The 27,594-nt window shown below is 35.8% G+C and overlaps 1 protein-coding gene across 11 annotated transcripts in view; it reads left to right on the top strand.

Annotated features, from left to right (window-relative positions):
- SCAPER (S-phase cyclin A associated protein in the ER) overlaps positions 1-27,594 on the top strand; it is a 568,863-nt gene that overhangs the window by 219,630 nt on the left and 321,639 nt on the right. For all 11 annotated transcript variants that reach the window (XM_034939208.4, XM_034939207.4, XM_063596813.1 and 8 more), the window contains one exon: positions 26,029-26,165. In XM_034939208.4, the coding sequence (XP_034795099.1) occupies positions 26,029-26,165 (137 nt within the window). The remainder of the gene's footprint in view (positions 1-26,028; positions 26,166-27,594) is intronic.

The raw sequence follows: 27,594 nt of genomic DNA, 5'->3' as shown, positions 1-27,594 counted from the left end.
GATATGTCTTTTACACTTTTAAGAGTTTTGGTGATATCATGTGTACAGAAGAGTGTCTAGGATGTATGTAAACTATTCATAGAATAACAATAGAACAAATTTCTTTGTACCCATCATTTGGGTTAGTGAGAATCTCCTGGTGGGGAAATCTGATTTTTGCTTGTCTAAAATTGTGCTATTGTTTGTAAATGGGGTTTTCTCTGGGGGTAGAATTATAGCTTGACAATTTTATATTCCAAGAATTTATTGATTAGATATTATTCTCTATCTTCTTGCTTCCATTCCTAATACAGTAAGTTCATTCCTCTTTATTCTTTTTCAAAATTGCCATATTTCTCTATTTTTCAATTTGTGTATCGCCTTTGCAGTTAAGTTGTTCAGTTCAAAAATAACCGTTTGAATTTTGATTGAGATTGTTTTAAAATTGTAGATTAAATTATCCTTAAGAGCAGACATTATTTAAATATTGATTTTTTTCCTTCCAGGGACTTGAATGTTTGTGTAGTCATGTCTTGCATTTGTGTGTATGTGTCATTGAGTAAAGTTTACGGTTTTCTTCAATTAAGCATTGAAAATTTCTTTAATAATTTAATTTTAATAATTTTTTTCCAATTATATCAAAGTAAATCTGTACATTTCTGTGTATTGATTTTGTGTCTGTCCACTGAGCATTTTTATTCTATTGGATTTTTTGGCTGATTTACTAATTATTTGGTCCAAAAATAGTGACAGTTTGTAAGGTATTTTCTAATATTTTTACTTTTTTAATACGTGCTTTTGTTTTTATTGCATTGGCTAGGACCTCATTGCAATGTTGAAAAGGAGTAGTGAAAACAAGATCAAGAGCCCTCTTTTTTCCCTTGCTTTTGATTCCAGTGGAAATACCTCTTCAAAGATATAATATTTTGGGTTCACTGTGTTCATATTTCACTTAGAAGTTTTTTATTCATATCCTTTTTTCCTATATGAACTTCGTCTATAGTTTTACTTTTTCTAGTCTCATTTTCTGGACTTAATATGAAGTTCATAATAGACATAAGTAAATAAGGGCTCTTTCCAGCCTCATCTGTGTTCTGGAGCAGTTTCTCTAACATAGTCTTTTTCTTAAAGATTTGGTAGACTCACTTATAAACTATCTAGACCTGATGTTCTTTTCTTTTCTAGTGAACTTTATTTTAGAATAATTTTAGGTTTACAAAAAAGCTGTAAAGATAGTAGAATTTCTATATACCCTTTGCACAGTTTCCCCTGTTATTTATATCTTATATTACCATGGTACATGAGTTAAATTTGTTAAAATTAATAAACAGTGGTACATTAATATAACCAAACACCAGACTTTATTTGGATTTCATTAGTATTTCCAATACTGTTCTTTTTCTATTTCAGGATTTTATCTAGGACTCTACATTTCATTTAGTCACTATGTCCCCTTGATACTCTCTGGTTTGTGACAGTTTCTCAATCTTTTCTTGTTTTTCATGGCCCTGTCGGTTTTGAGGAGTGCTGGGTGAGGCATTTTGCAGAATGTCTCTCATTTGGGTTCACCTGATGACTGAAGTATATTTATAGATTTTTTTTTCTCATGATTACCCTGGGGTTATATATATTTGGTGGGAATACCATAGAGTTTAAATGTCCTTTATGCCACATCATATCAGAGATACATACAATTATAACTTATTTCTTGCCACAGTAGTGTTTGCAATGTTTCTTCACTGTGAAGTGACTATTTTTTTTTTTTCCATATCTTGGAAGCAGGTTTCAAGGGGTTGGGATACCTGTGGGAGGGATTAGGTTTCAGCTTCCAGAGGAGGACTATCTATATAAAATTTTTGGAATTCTTCTGGTAAGGAAGGTTTGCCCATATTCTTAATTATTTATTCATTTTTTATATCAGATGGACTTTTTTTTTTTTTACTTTGAGTTATATTCTAGTACTACATTATCTTATTGTTAATACTGTTCCAGCTTTGGTGATTAGGAGCTCTTTCAGTTAGTTTTTGTGTCTTTTTGATGTTGCCCTGTTTAGTTTTTTTTGGACACCTCTTTACTGGCATTTTATAATCTTGTAAGCAGCAGCCTTCTCTGGTATTCTTCCTTTTCTAGCCCTAGAATCAGCCACTTCTCCAAGGAGCTCTGTTTTTTTTTTTGTTTTCAAGGATAACATTTAGAAAACAAGACCTAGATATAAGGAGTGCTCATTATTAACTGAGGTGTTGCTACTTCTAGGCCCTCAGGTTTAGAAGCCATTTTTAGGGGGAGGCTTTTCTCTACCATATCAGTTTCTTCTATATTCATTGTCTCTTAAGATTTTCCAGGTGTTCTTGAGTCAATAATTGATATTTTTTTAGAAAATTACTGTCTTAGATTAGATTTTCTAATTTATTTTAATAAAAGTATATACACATAGTAAGTAGCCTCTTTAAAATCATTAAAATCTGTTTTCTATTTTCTGATTTCAATATTTTACACTTTGTTTTTGCCTTAATCAAACTTGCTAATGGTTTTTAAAATTTTTCTTCTTTTTACCTTTTTTCAGTCTCTTTCTCTCTCCTTCCCTCTACCCCGTCTCAGTTGAATGATTAATTTGTTTTTATTTGTTCTTGTTTTAAGACATGTTATTTAATGCCACATATTTCCTTTAATTGAGGACAGTTTGATTTTCATTTTTTTTCCTTTTTAAGAAAGAGGCATTTGGGCTGGGTGCGGTGGCTCATGCCTGTAATCCCAGCACTTTGAAAGGCTGAGGCGGGCGGATCACTATGTCAGGAGATCGAGACCATCCTGGCTAACATGGTGAAACCCTGTCTCTGCTAAAAATACAAAAAATTAGCTGGCCATGGTGACGAGCACCTGTAGTCCCAGCTACTCTGGAGGCTGAGGCAGGAGAATGGCGTGAACCCAGGAGGTGGAGATTGCAGTGAGCCGAGATCGTGCCAGGGCACTCCAGCCTGGATGACAGAGCAAGACTCTGTCTCAAAAAAAAAAAAAAAAAAAAAAAGAGGCATTTAAGGCTACAGTAACCAAAACAGCATGGTACTGGTACCAAAACAGATATATAGACCAATAGAACAGAACAGAGGCCTCAGAAATAACACCACACATCTACAACCATCCGATCTTAGACAAACCTGACAAAAACAAGCAATGGGGAAAGGATTCCCTAGTTAATAAATGGTGTTGGGAAAACTGGCTAGCCATATGCAGAAAATTGAAAGTGCACCCTTTCCTTACACCTTACGCAAAAATTAACTCAAGATGAATTAAAGACTTAAAAATAAGAAAACCATAAAAATTGTAGAAGAAAACCTAGGCAATACCATTTAGGACATAGGCATGGGCAAAGAATTCATGACTAAAACACCAAAAGCAATGGCAACAAAAGCCAAGATTGACAAATGGGATCTAATTAAACTAAAGAGCTTCTACACAGCAAAAGAAACTACCATCAGAGTAAACAGGCAACCTACAGAATGGGAGAAAATTTTTGCAATCTATCCATATGACAAAGGGCTAATATCCAGAATCTACAAATAACTTAAACAAGTTTACAGGAAGAAAACAATCCCATCAAAAAGTGGGCGGAGGATATGAACAGACACTTCTCAAAAGAAGACATTTATGCAGCCAACAAACATATGATGAAAAGCTCATCATCACTGGTCATTAGAGAAATGCAAATCAAAACCACAGTGAGATACCATCTCATGCCAGTTAGAATGGTGATTATTAAAGTCAGGAAACAACAGATGTTGGAGAGGATGTGGAGAAATAGGAGTGCTTTTACACTGTTGGTGGGAGTGTAAATTAGTTCAACCATTGCAGAAGACAGTGTGGCGATTCCTCAAGGGTCTAGAACTAGGAATACTATTTGACCCAACCATCCCATTACTGGGTATATACCCAAAGGATTATAAAACATTGTACTATAAAGACACATGTACATGTATGTTTATTGCAGCACTGTTCACAATAGCAAATACTTGGAACCAACCCAAGTGCTCATCGGTGATAGACTGGATAAAGAAGAGGTGGCATATGCACACCATGGAATATTATGCAGCCATAAAAAAGGATGAGTTCATGTCCTTTGCAGGGACATGGATGAAGCTGGAAACCATCATTCTCAGCAAACCAACACAAGAACAGAAAACCAAACACCGCATGTTCTCACTCATAAGTGGGAGCTGAACAACGAGAACACCTGGACACAAGAAAGGGAACATCATGCACCGGGGCCTGTTGGGGATGGGGTGCTAGGGGAGGGATAGTGTTAGGAGAAATACCTAATGTAGATCATGGGTTGATGGGGGCAGCAAGCCACCATGGCATGTGTATACCTGTGTAACAAACCTGCATGTTCTGCATATGTACCCCAAACTTAAAGTATAATAATTTAAAAAAAGTATGTGTTGCCAATATGAGGACTATTCTTTGATTTTTAATTTTTACTTTTATCGGATAATGGTAAGAGAATATGGTTTATATAGGTTCCACTTTGAGGAGTTTATTAATTTTTCTTTGTAGTTTAATATATTGTAACATTTTAAGAGTAATCTCTTTTCTCTCTGGGTATATATAACATATATTAGATCAAATGTCTTAATTATCATGTAAATCTTACTTTTTTATCCGATTGGTTTTTGTTCATTTAAATCCTTTACTCAAAATGGAAAGAATGCCAATATGCTATTATTGTTATTTCTTCACATCTCCTTGTATTTTTAAAATCAATATTTGCTATTTATGTATTCCAAAGATTTATCATCACAGTCATAACTTTTTATATCTCTTTTACTGGTGAAGTTTACCTTTTAAGAATATGAAGCATTCCTCTTTTCTATTTAATGCCTTTCTCCTTGAATATTATTTTTGTCTGGTATTAATATGCAAACCTAGTTTTGGTTAATGTTGCTTGATAGATCCTCTTCCCTCTTGTCCCATTCATAATTTATATTTTGATTTTTTTGAATGTAGGTCTATTCCTAAAATGTATACTTTTATTTTGGTTGTTTATTGCTTTACAAAAAGAATACCTTGCTGTATGTAATCTTTATGGACTTGTGCTTTTTCCTTCAATATTATAATGCTTATATTCATCCAATTACTATGAAGAGCTTTAGTTTGTTGGTTTTGGTTGCTGTACTGTTTTGTGATTATACACGATTTATTTACTATCCTGTTGATTGGTGTTTATGTTGTTTTTAAGTTTCTGATTTGTAAGTAGTGTTGGTGTTAACATTCCTATACATACCACTTGTACATGTATAAGAGTTTTCCTTGGGTATATACCTAAGGGTGGAATGCTGAGTAGTATGGTATATAAATGTTCAATTTTAGAGATGATCCTATACTGTTTTTCTAATTGGTTGCACCAATTTGCACTCTTACCAGTGACGTATAAGAGTTATAGATTTACATTCTCCACAACTCTTGGCATTATATGGGTTTTTAACATTTGCCAATCAAGTAGGTGTAAAGTGATATTTCATTATAGGCTTGATTTTTATTTGCATGATCATTAATGACATAAAACATTTCTTCATGTTTTAGGTAAGTATTTTCTGTTCTGTAGAATGTGGCTGTTCTTCCCCTTTTCTGTTGAGTTCTATTGGGTTGTTTACTTTTCCTTTTTATTTTTAGGCTTTTTTCACAAATTGTTACTAGTTTTTTATTAGTTATGTATATTGGAAATATCTATAACAGTTTTTAACTTAGATTTTCATATTCTTATATCTATTAGCAAAAAATATTAATTTCAACAATCAAATTTATCAATATTGTCCTTTATAGATAGTACTTTTTGTGTTCTGCTTCAAAAATCTTCTCTATCTTACGTTATAAAAGTGGTTCACCTGTATTTTCCATTAAGTGTTTTGAAGTTTTGTTTTTGACATTTAAATCTTCAATCCACTTAGAATTATTTTTTACAGCTCCTTTTATTGGACTCTTCCTTCACCATCTCACGTCACCTCTGTTTTATGCTACATTTCATGCATGCATGAACTGTTTCTGGATTCCCTATCCTCGTTTGTCTGCTCCATTATCATGTTATCTTACTTAAGAAACTTGTTGTCCTACACAGGAGAACAAGATCTTTCTTGTGGCTTCTTGTCCTTTTACTCATCCTTATACATTTTAGAATTAAATTGTCAAGTTCTATCAAAAACTGTTGAGAATTGTTTTAAATCAGATCATTTGGGAAATAATTCACATCTTCCTGATATTCTTCTTATTTGTGAATGCCATATTATTACATTTCAATTAGGCCTTTAAGAATATTCGTTACTAAATTAGGTTTTATAATTCCCCCTAGCGGTATTTTTTACCTGTTAGTTTGTTGCTCTATAGAAATGCAAGTGATTTTGCATATCAAGCTCATATTTAGCCCTCTTGTTAAACTCTTATTTCCAGTAACTTGTCTGTAGATTGAGGTTTCTATGTAAATAATCACACTACAAATAATAAGGTTGTATTGTGTATTTGCATTGTTTATAACTCAAATTTACTTTTTTTTTTTTAAATTACATTGGCTCATATCCATAGTACAATGGTGAACACATGTAGCAGTGGCATTCTGTCTCATACCTGATTTTAAAGAGTATGATTCTAAAGTTTTCTCACTTAAAACGATGTTTGCTTTAGGTGTGTAATAACTAGTCTTTTCAGTTAAGGAAGTTTCTTTTTCTAATTTCTAAATATTGGCTTATGGATTTGTTGTTTAATCTTTTAGTATAGTGACATATTTATTTCCTAATATTAAACGGTTTTTGCTAAGCTGGAATAACCCTAATTCATTACTGGTATATTATCTTTTTTATGTATTCTTTGCTAATATTCTGTTCACTACTATTGCATATAAATTTATGAGTTGATAGAGTTTTATGATTTTTCCTTTTTTGCATCATCTTTGGTTATCAGGATTATTCTCATACAATAAGTTAGGAACTCTTTTTTTTCTATTTTCTGGAAGATTTGTACAATACCAGGATTGAATTTTCTTTGAAATTTTGAAAGAAATTCCTTGAAAATTCATCTGGTCCTGGTCCTTTCTTGGTTGGAAGATTCTTAAACAACCTTTAGTATTATTAATAATTACTAGTGTATTTAAATATTTCCCTTTTAGTCTCTTCTGCAAAGTTAAGAGTTTTCTAGAAATTTATTTTTATACTGTTTTAAAAATATTTTCATGTAGTTATTGATAGCATTCTTGTATCTTTTAAGTCTCTACCTCATTTGTAGTTATACCCCTTTCTTAGTCATAATACTATTTGAGTATCCTTTTATTTTTAGTCTTCCCTAAGGTTTTTTTTATTTTTAATATCTTAAAATTTATTTAATTTTTAAATTTTCAATTACTATGGGTATGTAATAGTTGAATATAATTGTGGTGTACATGTGATGTTTTGATACAGGCATACAATGTGTAATGACCAAATCAGAGTAATTGGGGTATCCATCACCTCCAGCAGTAGATTTTTCTCTATCCCTTTACATTGAGCATATGGGTGTCATTGCATGTAAGATGGGTCTCTTGAAGATAGCATGTAATTGGGTCTTGCTTTTTTATCCAGCTTGCCACTCTGTGCCTTTTAATTGGGACATTTATACCATTCAAAGTTAATATTCGTATGTGTAGATTTGATCCTGTCATCATGGTGTTAGTTGGTTATTATGCAGACTTGATTGCGTGGCTGCTTTATAGTGTCGGTGGTCTATATAGTTAAGTGTGTTTTTGTGGAGGCTGGTAGCCATCTTTCCTATTCATATTTATCACTCCCTTAAGGACCTCTTATAAGGCAGGTCTGTGGTAATGAATTCCCTTAGCATTTGTTTGTCTGAAAAGGGTCTTATTTTTCCTTTGCTTTTGAAGCTTAGTTGGGCTGCATGTGAAATTCTTTTTAATTTTTAGAAACGTGGTCTTGCTCCATTACAAGGCTGAACTCCAACTCTTGGCCTCAGTCAGTCCTCCTGCCTCAGCCTCCCGAGTTGCTAGGATTATAGGTGTGAGCCACCCCACCCAACTCTGCAATATGAAATTCTTGGTTGGAATTTCTTTTTCTTTAAGAATGCTGAATGTAGACCCCCCCACCCCCTACAGTGTCTTCTGTCTTGTAAGGTTTCTGCTAAACAGTTTGCTGTTAGCTTGATAGGGGTTCCTTTTGTAAGTGATCTGTGCCTTCTTTCTAGCTACCTTTAACATTTTTTTTTCTTTCATTTCGACCTTGGGAAACCTGATGACTCTGTGTTTTGGGGATGGCCATCTTGTATAGTATTGTGCAGGGTTCTCTGTGTTTTCTGAAGTTGAATTATGGCCTTTCTAGCATGGTCAGGGAAATTTTCATGGATGATAGCCCTCAGATATGTTTTCCATATTTGCATGCTTTTTCTCCTTGTCTTTCAGGGATGCCATGGCATCATTGATTTGGTCTTGTTACATAATCCCATATTTCTCAGAGGTTTTGGTCATTTTTCTTTATTCTTTTTTCTTTATTTTGTTTGACTGAGTTAATTCGGAGAACCAGTCTTTGTGACCTGAGATTCTTTCCTCAGCTTGGTCAATTCTGCTGTTAATATTTGTGATTGTGTTATGAGATTCTCGAAGTGAGTTTTTCAGCTCTATCAGATCAATTTTTTTTTTCATAAAATGAGCGTTTCATTTTTTAACTCCTGCATTGTTTCATCGTATTTCTTAGATACTTGGGTTGGGTTTTGACTGCCTCCTGAATCTCCATGATGGATGTTCCTATCCATATTCTGAATTCTATGTCTGTCATTTCAGCCATTTCAGCCTGGTTAAGAACCATTCCCGGGGAACTAATATGGTACTTTTGAGGTAAGAAGACATTCTGGCTTTTTGAGTTGCCACAGATCTTATTCTTTCTCATGTATGTGGGCTGATGTTCCTTCAGTTTTTGAAGTTGCTGTGCTTTGGATGGGGTCGTTTTGTTTTTAATCTTATTTGGTGCCCTTGGGGTTTCATTGTGTTATAAGGTGGGCTCAGTTGGTTGACTTCATTTTTGGAAAATTTTAGGGGGCCAGAGCTCAACTAAGTACTCCTAGGCTGTGTGCTGTAACTCTGGGGGGCTAGTATCCAGCCCTCTGCTTTGTTTTCTGGCCCCTTGAGGTTAGGAACCTGCTTTCCTGGAGGGGCTGAAGTATTTCTGGTCTACTGACCACAACACTCTAATGGGTGGTACCAGCTAAAGTGCTTTTTCGAGGTGGTGCTTTGGGATCTATGCTCACTTGTATGTGTCAGCAAATGCCGCACTGTTTTGGGGTATACTCATGTTGGCTATGGTGACGTAGCAGTGGGAGCTGGACTGTGGCCTTCCTGCTTGTGCTTGTGCCAGCAGGGGTGGGGCAGGATTTCCAGCATTTGTGTTTGCACTCGCACTTGCAGTGGCAGGGTGTTGATGGGCATGGGGCTGCCAATGTCTGTGTGCACATTCAAACTGGCAATGATGGCACAGCTGGGTACCTCCCTTTCAGCTGGGGGCATCATTGGGGTGTGCTTGTGCCAGCAGCAGTGGCACAGCAGTCTGCATGCTCACACGTACACTGTGGGGTGGGGGGGGAAGGGAGGTGAGCTCTGTCCATGTGAGTGCACTGTCACAGATGTGGGTATGTGGCCATGGGCTTCTGCATGCTGGCAAAGTGCCTGGGGAAGGTTGTCGGTAGGCTGGTACATTTCCACAGGGCCCAGTCTAACGGAGCTCTCTGATGGTCAGATGAAGTGTCTTGACAAAGAACATATGAAGAGCCCCAGCGGCACCCTGGTTGGGCATCTGAGGCAGAGCTCCAAGTGGTGCAGTCATGCTGGGGCTGCAGGAGAGGCTAGCATACAGGGCGGTGCCCAGATGGGACTGCCTGTGTCTCATGGGCAAGACCACTTTGCCCTGTCCAGGTCTGACAATCACTCTAAGGCTAAAATCTCCTAGAGGAGCATGGTGAGCCTTGGGGGATGGTCAGTCATTGCCAGGCTCTACTGCAGACGTTCCCACACCAAACCCTCTAGGCTTCAACAGGCTGGAGTCTTGCCCCTACCGCCCCTCTAAGCAGCTCTCCCTGTTAGCATAAGTGTCTGTGGTAGTTGTGATGTCTTCTGCTGCTAGGATTCCAGGGATCTGTGGAGAGAAGAGGCCACTCCTTGCCTCCTCAACTCATCTCTTCCCCAGAATTTTTGGGTGCCAAGAACCAGTCCTGGTTCTCAGTATCCCCATGCCGTGTTTCCAGCTTCCTCCCTCTTCATCCCAGCATCTGCATTCTGCTTCTGTTCACTCTCACTGCTTCCCCCTGACAGTCTACTCAGAGTATGCCAGTCACCTCCATGTCCCAATCACTGGGTGATAGATGTTCCTCCTGGCTGCATCCAGTTGGCCATCTTGGCCACTACACTGTTTTGTATCCCCTTTGGTCTTAGATGGGTCTCTTACAGATAGCTTGTGCCTGGATTTTCTTCTGTTAAACTAGTCTTATAGTATTTATCTTTTAGTTGAGGATTTGTTTTTAAGTGGACACAGTATTTAATAGTATTGTAATATGCATAATTATTTTATTTTACAATGTTTCTTACTGTAGGAAATTTGAAAATTGGGTAAGTTCTCCTTTTGTTTATAGGGTTAGGAATAGATTTTTCTTAGAAATGTGTATTACAGTAGAGAGCTTTGAGGTATAACTATCGTACATTTCTTACCCTGATTTTTAAGTGTACAATTTAATTAATTTTGGCATATACATAACACCATGGAACCATCACCATGATCAAGATAGTGAACAAATTTATCACCTCAAAACTTTCCTCATCTACTATATCCTTGCTGATTTTTCTCTTGTCTCACCAGTTTTTGAGAGAGGATATTGAAATCTCTGATTTTAATTGTGTGTTTGTCTTCATGTAGTCTTCAATTGTATTATTAGCTATATAAATGTGTCTTAGTATGTTTTTGTGTTGCTTCAGAAGAACACCTGAGGCTGGTTAATTTATAAAGAAAAGACATCTCTTTAGCTGACAGTTCTGCTAGCTGGAAGGTTTAAGATTGAGCACATAGTGAGGTCCTCAGGGTGCTTCCACTCATGTCAGAAAGTGAAGAGGAGCTGGTGCATGCAGAGATCACATGGTGACAGAGGAAGCAAGAGAGTGAAGAGGGAGGTTCTAGGCTCTTTTTAAGCAGCAGCTCTCATGGGAACTAATAGAGGAAGGACTCACCGCTCCACCAAGGAAGGGCCTTTATCTAATCATAAGGCATCCACCCCCATCACCCAATAACTTCCCAGTATGCCCCACCTCCAACATTAGGGATCAAATTTTAGTATGAAATTTGGAGTGGACAAGCATCCAAGGTATAGCAAATGCTAAGGATTGTTAGGTTTTCTTAATTGGCCCCTGTAATTATTATTATTATTATTATTATTATTATTATTATCATCATCATCGTGAAATGACCTACTTTGTCCCTGTGCATATTCTTTGCTCTGAAATTTACCTGGTTTAATATTAATATAGCCATTTCAGCTTTCTTTTCTGTTGTGTTAGGATGGTATATCATTTTCTGTCATTCTACTTTTAACCTATGTATTGTATATTTGCATGCATTTTTTTGGTAAGTATTTAGAAGTTAACAGCACTGTGATGAAGCTGCTGACACCCTCAAGCCCTTGTCACCTATGGCTGTGGAAGCTACTCGAAACTAAGGACTTCTGGCTCTGAGCATTATCTTCCCTTTGATCTTGGTTTGAAAGATTGATGTTATTTGTGATACATGGTATTACTGTTACTCTATTACTAAAATATTTTCTAAGGATGAAGCCTGATACTAGTCAAGTTGCTGTATTTGAAATCTGAGAATTCTTAGAAAACACCTTTCATTACAAGGCATGGTTCAGTACAACTGAATCATTCCTTGTTGCAATATTGAGCTCAGACGTTTCTTATTCTTCACAGCATGATAAATTAATAACCTTTTTGAACTGTGGGCTTTCCTTTGAGTTGTCTGTTAAACCTCAGATTAGATCAGAAAGGAACATCAGAATCTGCAAAAGAAGGGTTTACCTCATTCATCATTGCCACCTACCAGAAAACTGATGGAGTATTTGTAATTGTCACTGAGTGGCGAGGGGACAGATGGTGAACTGTCATCCTTATCAGTGGATGGCTTTTCTCTTTTGCATGGTGTCTGTTTCACAGTATTTCATTAGCTTTATTTTTCTCATCTGTCACTTTAAACAATATAATAATAAATAAATTGTAACTGATAAAAATATAAGTATATCCTACATCTGTGGAAAGGGACCTTAGCAGAGTTGAATCTTTTGTATAATTAAAATGACATATTTATTTTCAGAAGTTGTCATTGCCATATATGTTTAAAGTGATGTAGTCACAAATGATGCATAAATAATAAATGATGCATAAATGATAAAAATACATTGCATTTCAGATTTTCAGATTTTCTCAAATTTACTGTTTGACAGAATTTTAAACTTAAATATAATGGAACTGTCAGTCTTTTTCTTTTATTTTTTAAAGCATTTCTTGAGCACTTGCTTGTGTAATCTCTATTAGGCCAGGTGCTAGGGAAACATAGGTAAAAGATGTCATGTGAGCCCACCTCTGACAAATTTCACAGTTTCTTGAATCTCTAAACACACTCATTTTTATATGAATTAAGTAATTTTTCTATATTGTTGTCTTCATTTTTGAATAGTGTTTGAATACTGTCTGTGGATACTTTATTTGATATGACTAATGCCATCCAAGACATTCGTAATTACAAATCAGCTTTAAAGAGTTCCTCTGTGTACTTTCTGGAACATAATCTGTTGGAATGTTTTCTTGGATGAATGATCATCTATGAAAAGAACAGTTTACTACAGATTCCTTTGGTCTTAGTGTGAATAAAACTCTGGCCCCCAGAGAATCATTCCTCCTTAACTTAAGCAGTTAGCATAAGTCCTTGATACATAGTAGGTTTTGAATTAAATGTTAGTGAATTGAGCTAAAACCCTAACTTATTATCTTCAGTATGCTGTATCTATGGGGATGCTATACGAAATATGTGATAAAGTGCTGTCTAAAAATGCCCTTTGTTTTTAGGTGAGTGTTCCTTAATTTTTCCCTTCTTTTATCTGTTTCTCTGTCTTGTTCTCCCAATTTTCCTTCTTCTTCTTTCTCTTCCAGGTACCTTGATCTCTTTCCTGCCCTCCTATACCTTCCTCACCTTTTACTTCTCTCACCCTCTTCATCATCCAGAGAAACAAGAAATATAAGTTTTAACCCTTCAGTCCCTCACCCCTTCCCAATTTGGGTAGAAGGCAGTGAGGGAGTATTATAAATGCTTCCTATTTATCTTATTTGTTGTCGTGCTGGGCAGGCTTAAAGCGGTGGTATACTTAATAATATTTTTTAAATGTGAGGAAAAAAATGGATTTTTCAGTTAACTGGTAAAACTGGATTTTAGATTCCAAAGTTGATAAAGTGTAGGCTGAGACTGAGAGGAAATTTTTTTTCCAAATGACATGTGAAAACCGTTGCACTAATTTTTTATGTATTTAGATTTGTAACTTGGTTTCCACCCTGGTCTTAAAAATAAACTTTAAAGAAATAAGCCTTTAAGCAAGACATTGAATTTTCTTTGAAAAACTCTGATTTTCTAATAAAAAAATTTGTATTACTGTAATTAAGCTTTGGATCCTTTTTTTCAAAGTGTACATTTAAATCCATTTGATCTAGGAAGAAAAGTATCTTTGAATATTCTAAATTCTATTATAATATTTAAAATAATGGGAAGGAGATTATTTGCTTCATTGTGCCACATTTTATGGAATGTGTTTGAGACAACACTTGACAGAACTCTAAAAATGGCAGCTTAATGAAATTCTGTGTTGTGTCATTTATATTTCCTGCCTATTCTATTTTTAGAACTTTTATTCTTTTCCAAAGATCATGAACCTATTGGTCAGTTTTTTTCCCCATGTCTCTTAAAAAATAGGAAATATGGGAACCCTTAGGAGGAGTCTGATAGACTATCAAGGTCATAAACCTGAGTATGAATTATTTCATAGAATACAGTAAATTATGTTAGGAAAACCAGAGCTTTGGTCTAGTATGCCATAAAAGGTAATTAAAAGAATAAGAAGGGTGTAAACTTTGATGAGATCATGTCTGCATACGTATTAGTTTCTTTATGTACATTATTATTATTTTAAACTATAGCAGTGTTGTTTAAAATTTTACAGTGTGACTTAAAAACTAGACTTAAAATTTTATTGTGTGTGTGGAATTAGCCACCATTAATTAGCTTTTGGGCTTGTTACATTGATTTTTAGAATATTAGGGAAGGAGGGCTTTATAATTTATTATCTAATCCCTTAATTTTACTAATTAGGAAACTGATGCCTAGAGAAGTCAGTCAGTCATGAGTTGCAGACTTTATCTTGGTGTGGATCTCTTGACTCACAGTTAAGTGCTCCTTCTACTGCATCAAGCTGCTTTTCTATACCTAAAATAAAAACAGTGTCCCTATTAAGGCTTAATTAGAATTAACAGTATGAAATATGGTCAACTAAGACTCATTTCTGATTCTCTTAGTAGGAGATAGGAATTGTATTATGCAGGATTCAGTGAGGCTAGAAGTCACATTTTAAAAATTATATTAGGAAGGAAGGAGATCCAGGCACCTTTTGGGAAGATTTTTATTGTGATTCACATTTTGAAAATGAGTAAGTCAGTCTTATCTACTGTGTCTCACAGGGTATATCTTTGCTTTTACTTGTGCCTATGACATAGTAATTAGCTTTGAGAATAGATACAAAAAGATAAGTGATGTCTATACAACAGATATTGTACAACAACTATAACCTTATGCAAATTGGCCCTCTTTACTTGAAAGATACTGCTTTTTCTTCCATTTCCTTAATAACATTATTTATAATATTTATAATAAAGTACATATTAATATATATTTATTGTAGAAAATTGAAGCAAAAACAAAGTAATGCCTGCTGTATTAACATTTTGATCTAATTATTTTCTTCTTTTTATGCCCAAATATATAAAACTCACACATTTATATATAAACTGCATTGCATAGATTTGAATCCAGAATTTTTATTTAACATTATACAATGAAAATTTTAATATAATTAATATTGTTTAAAATTAAATTTATATAGTATCATCTCAATGCATGTGCCATAATTTATGTAATCAATTTCTTACTGCTGATATTTTGTTGTAAATCTCACTGCAGTGAATATCTTTATAGAGAAATCTTTTTGTACATCTCTATTTCATTATGGCAATTTTTCAGAAAAATTAAAGTACCTTTTTTTGACTGATCACTTACTAAATATTAGGTAGACTGGGGTATAAGACTAGTTGACTGTTTAGCAAGGTAGATTGTTATGAAATGTGACTATGTAGAATAGAGGCAGGTATACCAGTATCCAAAGACCTCCATCTTTTTGATGGCTGGAACTATAGATGACTTGAAGCGAACAGCATTTGAAATAAAAGGAGGTAAAATTTCTGTGTTTTTCTGATCCCAGCCAGTGCAGGCTGGGTGAAGGAAGTGGGGTGTTAAGAAAGGATGCCATCAAGGCTCAGGGCCCAAAGGTTGCATTCTAAGGTTCTGAGCAGAGTTCAAATCACAGCAGGAATCTCAAGCAATGAGTAGGGAGAAGAAGAAATTAAGAAACCCAGTTTCAGCCGGGCACAGTGGCTCACGCCTGTAATCTCAGCACTTTGGAAGGCCGAGGTGGGTGGATCACCTGAGGTCAGGAGTTCGAGACCAGCCTGGCCAACATGGCAAAACCCCGTCTCTACTAAAAATACAAAAATTAGCCAGGCATGGTGGCGGGCGCCTGTAATCCCAGCTACTCGGGAGGCTGAGGCAGGAGAATCACTTGAACCCAGGAGGTGGAGGTTGTAGTAAGCTGAGATCACGCCACTGCAGTCCAGCCTGGGTGACAGAGTGGGACTCCATCTCAAAAAAAAAAAAAAACCAGTTTCATGGAATGGACTACCCACCCCTGAGGATAGAGTGAAGAGTGCTGCGTGCCCAAATACAGAAGCGTTCAAGTGTATTGGATTCTGGACCTAGAGTAGCAAGAGTAATTTCAGAACCTACAAGTTAGTATATGGATCCCATTAGTGTACTTCGTATCATGGCAGATTTGGCTATGGAATTATGGGAAGGGCATTAGAACCTTCATTTCAAAGTAGCTCCAGAAAGCAGAGCCTGACCGTTTTTTGTCAGCATTGTTACTTAGAAGGTTCAGCTTCTGCATCATTCTGTAATTGCCAGTTAAATTTTGTCCTGTTCCATAGCCTCAGACATAAGAGAACCAAGCAAGGAAAGTGATAAGGTCAATACAAATATATCACCTCTTCTTTCAGTAAAGCATATCCTTATTAATTTTACTTTTCTGCAGAAGATTGTTTTCTCCTATCCTTATAACAGATTTCAAACTTGCAGTACAGTATATGCTTTCAGCACTTGAATAGTGCACAAATGTGTTAATTTCGTTTTAAGTTCAGGTCTTAGATGCTTGAGAGATATAAATATTATAATTTCATCTACTTATTTGGCAAGCCAAACATGGAATTTTCAGATTTATATGTATATATTATTTTTCTCTACAAAATGACTCTTTTGTAAACTATTATGGTGAATTTAAAACATACATAATAGTTGACAGAATAGTATGATGAACCTCCACTTACTCATCACACAACCTTGCAGTGATAAACTTGTGGTAAATCCTGCCTCATTGGCATTCCATCCGCTCTCCATAAGTACTATCTTGAAGTCAATTCCAGGTAACATTTCATTATGGCTATTTTTTATGGAGGTTTTCTTTCTGCTTCCGAAAGTAACACATGCTTCTTATAAAAGAGGAAATTTAAAACTTGTCACAATCATCTAGTGAGAAATTTTAATTTTTGCCTTTTCTTATGTTACTTTATGCGTGCCAATGTATACATATAAATACACACAATATATATTATGTATAAAACTTTGCTGCATAATTGTATTAGGGAAAGGTCTAAGCTGCTATAAAAGCACCAAAATACAGTGATTTTAAGAACATAGAAATTTATTTTTTACAGTACAGTTCTGAGGTAAGCAGAGTAGGTTTTCAGGGTCGCTTTATGTGACATATTTTTTCAGGGACCCATCTTCTGTCTTTACCATCTCTTCAGGTATGCCCTCCCTTCATGATTAGAGCTGTTGTTACAGGCTCTTTTCTGTTGGAATTTGCAGAAGGGGAAGAGTAAATGGACCTTAAAACACCGAGTATGCATTCATTTTCCATTGATGAGTACTCAGTCACATGGTCACCTCAAGCTACAAGAAGGACTGGAAATTCAGTTCATAGTGAAAGACTTATGTGACTTGCTATAAAGCTCTATTACTATGGAGTCTGGTGCAGTGCAATATTTCTTTGTCCTCTTTATTTCCTCCCTTATAGACACATGAACCTAGAGTCTTAGACTCAGGTTTGATCCATTTGGTAAGACTATAATTGGTGTTGAGTTCTTTCATCAAGATGAACATAATGTTTGATTGTTTTTTATTTCTGTGGTATTGACATATCAGCTATTGACGCTTAGTACCTAGATCCACTAATTAATAGATATGGGGATATTCCAGTTCTGCATTTCATTTTCATTTATTATTTGTAATACATTTATAAAGAAATGGTTCCCTCATCTACTATTTGGCTACTGAGTACAGTTTGTAAATATGTGTGTAAGTCAGTACACATTTTTTATTATTTACCAGTTTTCAAGATAATGAACTGGTTTCCTATTATCCTCCAAAGTTATCTGATTGGGGTGTTTGTGTGTGTGTGTGTGTGTGTGTGTGTATAGATAGATAAATTATGAATTGATGGATTTAAATGTTTTTAATGGGTTTCAGTCATTTGTAGTTTTCCTGTTTGAATCTCAAATTATGCCATCTTTTGTTCAGTGAGAGTCTTTTAGAGTTTGTTTTCAAGTCCTTTTGACATGAGCCCAGTCGAATTTGATAGTTGCCTTGCTACCCAGTTTGACAAGGTGTTAGACTTATTATCAGCCATTTTGGTAAGAAACGCTGCTTACTTTTACTGGGAAATGATATTTCAAGACCATAATCAGAGATGCTCATTGCTACTGGGTTGATCATTGTGAACAGAATTAGGAAATGAAGAAATGAAATACGTGTATATGTGTGTGTCTATTCAGCCTCCTCTGCATTGCATCACTGTATCACTTTTCTTCCATACCAAATATCAGGTTCTCAAAGACAGAAGAGATGATAGAATTGTAATATAACCATATTTACTCTATCCTGCCCAACACATGGAACAGTCTTAGAATAACATTACTAATAGTACCACCATCAGTGTAATTACCAAGAACAGTTTAAATTTCTTTTCATATGTTTTCCCCATTCTCCCCATCTTTTAAAAATAGTAACATGATGATAAATCTGAGACACCAGCATTATATACTGGATTCTTTAGCTTTTATCCCTAGTTTAGTCTCAGTTCTGTAAGTATGTATGCAATGTTCACCAGTAGTCCTTGTCCATGTCTCTCCTGTCATTTTTCTTTTCTAAGGCATGTTCTGAGGAATCATGTAGATTCCTCAGAAAGGTTTGTGATAATAATATTGTCTAGGTTTTGAAAATGTTGATAATAATTTGTGCTTTTTTTGCTTGAAAGTTAATTTTACTAGATAGAAAATCTTTAGCTTGTATTTCTTTCTTGAAAATAGTAAATATATTATTTTCTTTTGGCATAAAATGTTGCTGTCAAAAAGGCTGATGATAATCCAGTTTTTTTCCTTGTAAGTGACTTGTTTTTTTTCCCCCCAAATGCTGAAATAAATTTTCTTTTTATTTAAGGCTCAGAAATTTTAGTAAGATATGTCAGTATTAGCCCTTTCTAGGTCAGTATTTTCGAGTGTATTGTGTCCTCTTTCAGTATTTATATTCTTCACTTGATCTTAGCCAAAAGGCTGAGAAGCAATTCTTTTTATATTCTTGAAAGTTTTATTGGATTAAAGTTTTTAATATTTGATCTTTTCTCTTGCTTTGATTTACTTTGTCAAGAACTCCTATTATCTGGATCTCATCTTTGTCCTCTTGCAGTATTTCCACTTACTTTGAAATCATTTTTTATTAAAAAATTGTATCCTTTTTATTTACATTTTGAGGCATTATTTGTTGTGTTTATTTACTCTTATACATCTTCTGTTTTGTTTTTATTCCTTAAATGATTTCTTTCATTGCAATCTTTTTTTGAGTTTTAAGACCTAATTATTAAGTTTTTAAGATAATGATTTCTGTTGTTCTGTCATGCCTTATATCATTTTTTGTGTGTGTTTCAGCTTATTTTGAAATAGAAAGTTACATTTTGACCTGTGCATACATTTTTTTGGTGTGATTTGTTGTTGTTTGTAAGGTTGCTATTCAGCTTATTTGTTCTGATAACTTTGGCATTTGACCTTGATAATTTTCTCTTGCAAATTTTTACATGGAATTAGTTTTATGAAACTTTTAGAAGGACATGTTTTAGGATAGCCATTCTAACTTCATAGAGATCCCTCTTATACAATTTTTGTGAAAAATGTAGTGGCTTGAGTTCTGAAGTTTCCTGGTTCTGTTTTCCTGTTCTGCTTTTAGCTAGGCATTGTTTTCCCCTTTGTCTCTATTATCCCTAGTTTGTACAATTTAAATTCCTTTACCAGCAGTTTCTCCTGGAAGGGAGCCCTGGTGGCTCATTTCCAGAGTCATAAGGGCTACCCTCCACTAGTCAGATCAGACCTTCTTAATGCAAGGACCATTTACTCACCTCCTATTGAAGTCGCCAGAGCCCCTCTCACTTTCAAATGCTGTTCTCAAATTAGCCTGTTAACTCTCCAGTGAGTAAGTGTTCCTTTTTTAGGGTTCTTATGTTCTGATACTCATTATTCATCCTGATGTTTCCCCCTAATTTCTCCTGCAGACACTGAAACGCTACTTCTCTGACGGTAGTTTGTCCACACTCACTTCTTTTTTTTTTTTTTAAACGGAGTCTCGCTCTGTCGCCCAGGCTGGAGTGCAGTGGCGCGATCTCGACTCACTGCAAGCTCCGCCTCCCGGGTTCACACCATTCTCCTGCCTCAGCCTCCAGAGTAGCTGGGACTACAGGCACCTGCCACCACTCCCGGCTAATTTTTTTGTATTTTTAGTAGAGACGGGGTTTCACCGTGTTAGCCAGGATGGTCTCAATCTCCTGACCTTGTGATCCGCCCACCTCGGCCTCCCACAGTGCTGGGATTACAGGCATGAGCCACCACACTCACTTCTATTTGGAGGTTGTGGGAATACCTTGTCACTTAGTATGGTTGTAAATATTTTTCATGGGTTTTGCTTTAATATCTAATTGCTCTTTATGTTTGTATATGGAGATTCAGAGAGTTCAAAATTCTGCTACCACTGCCACCGTCTTCTCAGAATTTTCTTTTATAATCTCAATCTGTTGCCCAGACTGGAATGCACTGGTGCAATCACGGCTCACTGTTGCCTCAACTTCCCAGACTCAGGTGATCCTCCCACCTCAGCCTCCCATGGAGCTGGGACCGCAAGTGCATGCCCATGATGTCCTGCTAATATTTTGTGAAGATGGGGTTTTTCCATGTTGCCCAGGTTGATCTCGAACTCCTGGGCTCAAGCGATCCACCCGCCTCTGCCTCCCAAAGTGCTGGGATTACAGATGTGAGCCCCTGCACCCAACCTTTAATAAGGATTTTAATGACTATTACTTCTTCATAGAAATATACCATAATTTACTAAACCACTCCCTCAGTGTTGAAAAAGCTTCTTTTTACATGCTTTCCATCTTCAGAAACCATGTCAAAACTTTCTTCCTGTATAACACTGTAATTATTTTAATGGACAGATAGATGATTTTTACTCTTTTATCATCAAAAGGTGATCTCTCTCTTAGAAGAAGCAAAAGCATAATGCAAACCATTAAAAGGTAATATGTAAAGACTTGAAATGTATTTATAGAAAACTGGACAGAAGAAACATCCTAAGTCACAGAAAACAAAATGCAGACAAATGGTCAAGCATACTAATACCAATATTTCAGTTAACTAATCCAGAGATTTAGAAACAAAACAGGAACACCACATACTGGCAAACCACTTGCGGGGACATAAATTAATTCCCATTTTGATTGTTCAGTTTGAGAGTAGTTATCAAAAGTCTTAAAAATATGTATAATCTGTGGCCCAGGTTTTTCATTTCTGTGATTTGATCATAAAGGAATAATTGACTATTTGTTTAAATTTGAACTATAGGAATATTTTGTTGCACTATTTATGACATTGAAAAATTAAAAATTATCCACATGTCTAACAATAAGGCATTACTCAAAATAGGTATATTCATGAAATGGAATAGCTTACATCTGTTAGCTTATGTTGTAGAATTATTATTTAATGGAAAGAATATATATTTATATCAAATATAGCAAATTTAAAAATTTCATAAATGGGAGAACCTATTTTTAAAAAACTATATGTGCAAAGAACAATGTCTGGAAGAATATACTTCAAAACAGTTTTTTTCTAGGTATTAGAAATATTTTAATTTTTATTTATATATATTTTCTATAATGAACACATTTTTGTGTTAAGAAAAAGTTTACTATTAAGTCAAACAAAAACATGCTCATTTGTCTCTGGTTTGAGATTTTAAAAACATTAACATTAATATGAATGCCTGATGTATGTGGTTTTGTATGTGAATATGTGTGTAAAGGCATTGTCTATAACAAAGATGTGATTCTTGATAGTTCTGGATAGAGTCCCAAGTTTTTTTGTTTAGTGATTGCATTTGTTTATAAGTTTCCTGAGTGGTTTCTGTTAGATATGTAAATAACATTTATATACAACTGAAAATTGTATAATTTGGATCTTTCACAAAACTGAAGATATCATTTAGAATATTTCTTTTCCTTAGTGCAGTGATCAAATCACATGTCGGAGACTAGCCTGCATGAGCAGCATGGCGGGAGGGAATGTGGAGTAGTAAAAAACCTTGATCTTGTAAAGTCAGCCAGTCGTGGTTTTGATCTTGAGCTCTGTGACCATGGGCATTATACCAAACTTCTTTGAGATTTGTATCAGTAAACATCTGTGTTTGTTAACCATCTGTGAAATGTAAACATACTACCACCTGCTTTATGGGATTGTGAAGATGATAGGAAATAATGTATGTAATTGATTGAGTCCTTTGCTAATCACATAATAAGTGTTCAATAAGTGGTAGTATGGATGGTGCTTTCATATATGACTTGCTTTGTTCCATATGTCTTTGGGAGATAATGGGAAGAGGGTTTTCTCCTCCCTGCCACTCGCTGTTTTCTTTCTTTGAAAAGAAAGACCTGGGTTATTTGTTTTAAGTTTTTTTGTATGTGTGTACTTACTACTTAAATCATTGCTTTATGTTAGTGCTACTGTATAAAGGTATAGTATACCATAGGCCTAGTTTATCAAAGAAAATATTCTACAGTGAGAGAATACTTTCTTCATTTGTCTGTGGGTTTTTGTTGTTGTTGTTGCTTGTTTTTTGTTGGTAGGTTCATAATTTGGAAAATGAGCACAATTCTGTAGCTCAAACCTATTTCCAGCCATATCTCTAAGGTAGTAGTCAAGAACGTGGATTCCCTAATCACACTGTCTGGGTTTAAATTTAGGCTCTGTCACTTTACTAGCTGCAGTGTCACTCAGTCATGGTTTTGGCCTTCTAACTTTGAAAAAGTTAACTTTGTGTCCAAGTTTTCTCATAGTTAAAATGAGGATAATAAAAATATATACCTTCTAAGTTTTTTCTAAGTATAGTTGTAAGGATGAGATGAAGGATATTATATAAAGTACTTAGCTCAATGTATCTTGTGTAATAAGGGCTGAAAAATACTATTATTAGTTGTTATTACATTAACTCTCTTTTTATTTATCTAACACATACTTACTGAGTGCTTGCCATATGCCAGGCACAGTTCTAGGCATAGAAACATCAGTGAACAAAACAGACAAAGTCATTGCCCTTGGGAAACTTATGTTTGAGGACGGAAATTGAAAATGATTATGTAATGTTAGGCAGTGATATGACTATGAAGAAACATAAAGAGAATAAGGAGATGACAAAAATAGAGGGTGTATGTTAAGACTGAGCATTCACTTTGGTCAAGACCACGTAAATACCCAAGAGAATATTCTTGGCTAAGGGAACAACATATATAGAGCCCTGAGGCAGTAAAGTTTCTGATGAATGTGGGGAACAACAAGAGGACCACTGTGGATGTAGTTTTAGTGAAGAAGAGAATGGTAGATGAGATCAGAGAGATCAATGACTCAGCCTTGTAGGTCATGGTGAGAAATTTGGATTTACCCTAAGTGTGATGAGAATGTAAGTTTTGATAAAAGGAATGATGTGATTTGACTGTAGTTTTAAAAAAATAAGTGGCCATTTTTATAGAGAAAAAACCTATGGGGTCAAATTAGAAACTGTGAGACCAGTTAAGAGGCTATTGCAGTAATATAAATGAATGCTGATGGTGACTTAGAGCAGGTGATGGTGGTAGGTATAAGTGGTTGAATTGGGGATATATATGAAAAGAGAACTGATAGGATTTGCTGATGTATTGGATGTGAGCAATTATGCAAATGATGGTACCGTTTACTCAAATAGAGTACACTTTCAGAAGAACAATTTGATGTATATAAGGAACGTAAGAGTTTTGTTGTAGACGTGTTATTTTCAAAATGCTGATTGTGGAAATGTTCCACCTAACTGGAGATTTTGAGGAGACTTTTTTTTGTTTTTTTTTTTAATGACAGTCTTGCCTTGTTGCCCAGGCTGGAGTGCAGTGGCACGATCTTGGCTCATTGCAACCTCTGCCTCCTGGGTTCAAGCAATTCTGCCTCAGCCTCCCAGGTAGCTGGGATTACAGGTATGTACAGGCTTATACCACCATGCCCAGCTAATTTTTGTATTTTTAGTAGAGACGGGATTCTACCATGTTGGCCAGGCTGGTCTCGAACTCTTGCCCTCAAGTGATCCTCCCACCTTGGCTTCCCAAAGTGTTGGGATTACAGGTGTTGAGCTGCTGTTCCTGGCTGAGGAGTGTTTTTTTTTTTTTTTTTGAGACTGAGTCTCGCTCTTGTTGCCCAGGCTGGAGTGCAATGGCGCCATCTCGGCTCACTGCAACCTCCACCTCCTGGTTTCAGGCAATTCGAGGAGACATTTTTATGCAGGTGAATGGAGTTCGGGAGAGAGGCCAGAACTAGAGATAAAAATTTGAGAATTTTCTGTGTATGAATAATACTTCAAGTTACTGCATTAGATGAGTGAGTTTGGATAGAGAAGAAGAAAGCTCTGAGTATAGCTCTGGGATGCTTCAACATTTAGAGGTCAAGAAGAGGAAAAGGACCTAGCAAAGAAGACTTAGAAGGAGCAGCCAATGAGTCAGAAGGACAATGTGATGTCAGGAAACCTAGTGAAGGAGTCTCAGGTAGGAGGAAATTATCTGTAGGACTAAGGTTGCAAGAAACAGATAAGAACTGAACATTGGCCACTGGCGTTACTGACCTTGACAAGGAAAATTTGTAGATTGGTAAGGGTGGTAAGGGCAAAAGCTGGACTAAAATGAGTTTGGGAGCGAATGAGAGCTAAGGAAGTAGAGGCAAAATACACTTGTTTCAACAAATTTTGGTACAAAAGGATAGTAGCTGATCGGAGACATACAAACAAGAATCCTTTTGAGATGATTTAAGTAGAAACGGGAAAACTGATGATGTAGATAAGAGGAGAAATAACCATAAAAATGCGAGACAAGGAATGGGATCCAGTTTATATTTGGAGGACTTGCTCTTAGATAGGAACATGTGTTCATATATTATAACAGGAGGGAAGAGAGTGTACGGGCACATATGCAGATTGTTTGATACATTTAGCTGTGGGAGTGTGTGGAAGCTCTCGTCTGAATAATGCTGTTTTCCTTAATCAAATAAACATAGTCATGAACTGAGAGATGGGGTTAGGAGATGACGGATATTGGAGATTTAAGGAGAGAGTCTAAAATAATTTTTAGCAAGGCAAGTGTGTAGATTAACTAATGTAAAGTTGCTTGACTGCCTGGGAATACTAGAGGCCACTTGAGGTGTAATTTCATAAATTTAAAGTTTGTAATTATAGCCACATTAATCTGCTTCAGACATAGGCTCAGAATAGGGAGAGAGTTGGATTTAGGACTGGGATTTTGCCATGCATGTACGAAAGAAGAAAGGGGGAAAAGAGTTGAGCACAGGCAACAGAATGATTATAGTGATAGGCCATAAAATCTAAGATGGATAAGGAGGGGAACTTGACCAAACACTATGTGCTCTTGCTGAACCAAAGCTTTGCTGTGGATACCCACATTCCGCTTTCTCATCTCTAGGATGTGTTTTCTGAGATGACCTTCTTTTTCCTTCCTGCAGCCTTACCCTACTCACAGGCCAAATATACTTACCTAATATCCGTATGTTCACATTTTATCCTTTCTTCAAGGGATAGCAGATATGGTGTTTCCTTCCTGAAGTTTCCCCCCATTCCGCCTAGTGAACAGTGATCTTGTTTCCCTCTTCGGGTTCTTACAGCACTCTAAATCTCCGATTGGCTTGGTATTATAGATGATATTATAGTTTTGTGAATATATTTTACCTTTCCTACTCTACTTGTGTGATATCTTGGTAGGGATTATGTCCATGTAACCTTAGCATTGGCACAATTGATATGCAATGAAGTGAAGTCAGTGATGTAAAATCCTTAAGTAAAACAGTTTCTTCAACGTTTTCCAAAACAATTGTAGAAACCAGTGTATTACGGAGATTACTTTTAGTTTCATCAAATGTCTTAAACTCACTGTAGTCTATAGCAATCCTATATTATATTTAAATAATCATCCTCATTATTATTATTTTATTTATTTATCTTGCAGGAGCATCTTTCCTTGAAGAAGTACATTATTGACATTGTGGTTGAAAGTACAGCTCCAGCAGAAGCTTTGAAAGATGGAGAAGAGCGGCAAAGAAATAAAAAAAAAGCCAAAAAGATAAAAGCCCGGATGAACTTCAGGTACCTTAAATACCCTTACAAGCAAAAGAAAAACTCTTAGTGATGTATCTTTTAATGTAAATCCAAGGAAGACAAAAAAAGTTTAAAGTTGTTTGCTTCATGAAAGCCTTGGAAATAACACTGATGAGCCTAATTTATAGCCACTTTCCTTGATTGAGAAAGAAAACTGCATATCGATCTAAAGCCCTTGCTTTCACCTGTTAAGAGCTCTTCTTATAATTGGATGCCAAAGCTCTGCCAAACTTGTGCCTCCTCCAGCATACAATAGTATGTTTAAGTATGTGTAAACCAAGCCTATTTTTCTTTCCAACTATTGATTTTTAAATGAAGTATCAAAGAAAATCAATAGCAATCAACAAATAGAAGTCTACTGGCTGTAGTGTCAAATCCCATGACTAGGCTTAATCAATTTTGTTGCCTGTCACAACAAGAAAAAGTTCAAGAAATATCTTAAAATGGAAAGTGAGTTGTCAGACCTGTAGTTTATCATCAGCCTCCAAAGTGTCATCTGAAGATCAGACAGCTGTGTAGTACATCATTACCTCACAAGCTTTGAGTGTCATCTGATGACGGATGAGTCCGGTTCGAGGACACAGAGATAGCTCTGCTTTAGCAGATAATCCTTTGCTATTCAAGGGCAACTATTCTGAATATGTCCTTATACTTTTACCACTAAGTGTCTCAAAGATGGAGAAGCTTGACCCATGGGATTATAGGAATATAGAACGTACAATAATAGTGGACAGTGCAGTTATCTCTCTGTAGTTTCAGTGTTTAGATAATGATCAATCTAGGTGTCTATTTCAATTTACATAATCAATGATAACTTCAGAGTGCTCATTTAATCAAAGAATAGAAAAGGCTTTTTTGATTTTAGTTTTTGAAGTTAGTCCAGATTTCTCAGAATAGTTTTACGGTGTATTTTAGGGCATTACTGACCTTCATTTCTAGTTTATCCTGAGAACTTGCAGACCTCTTGATACTTGTGAATGTTTTAAGGGCCTGTTTTTTGAACCTGTCTGTTTTTAATGTTCACATTCTCTTGGTGAGCTCCCTGGTTCTGCGGCTATAAATACCTCTACTTGCCAATGACTACCAATTTTATATCTTCAGCTTTACTCAAACTTAGTACGTCCAAAACAAACCTGCTCTTTCTTCTTGCCACAAAAAACCTACCTCATTTCATAGTCTTCTCTATATCAGCAAATGAATACTTTATTCTAGTTGCTTAGGCCAAAACCATTAAAGTCATCCTTGATCTGTCTTTCTCCGACACCTCACATCCAATCTAACTGCAAATGTTAGCTTTGCTTTAAAAATATATTCAGAATTTGACAACGTCTCTCTAACTTCACTGCTTTCCCCTGATCCAAAGCTTCAATCAGCTCTTACCAGGATTGTTATAGTAGCCTTCTGACTAGTCTTGTTT

Source organism: Pan paniscus, chromosome 16, assembly GCF_029289425.2.
Source record: "Pan paniscus chromosome 16, NHGRI_mPanPan1-v2.0_pri, whole genome shotgun sequence".
Lineage (NCBI taxonomy): Eukaryota > Metazoa > Chordata > Mammalia > Primates > Hominidae > Pan > Pan paniscus.
The sequence above is the reverse complement of the archived record's forward strand: the minus strand, read 5'-3'. Positions and strand labels throughout refer to the sequence as shown.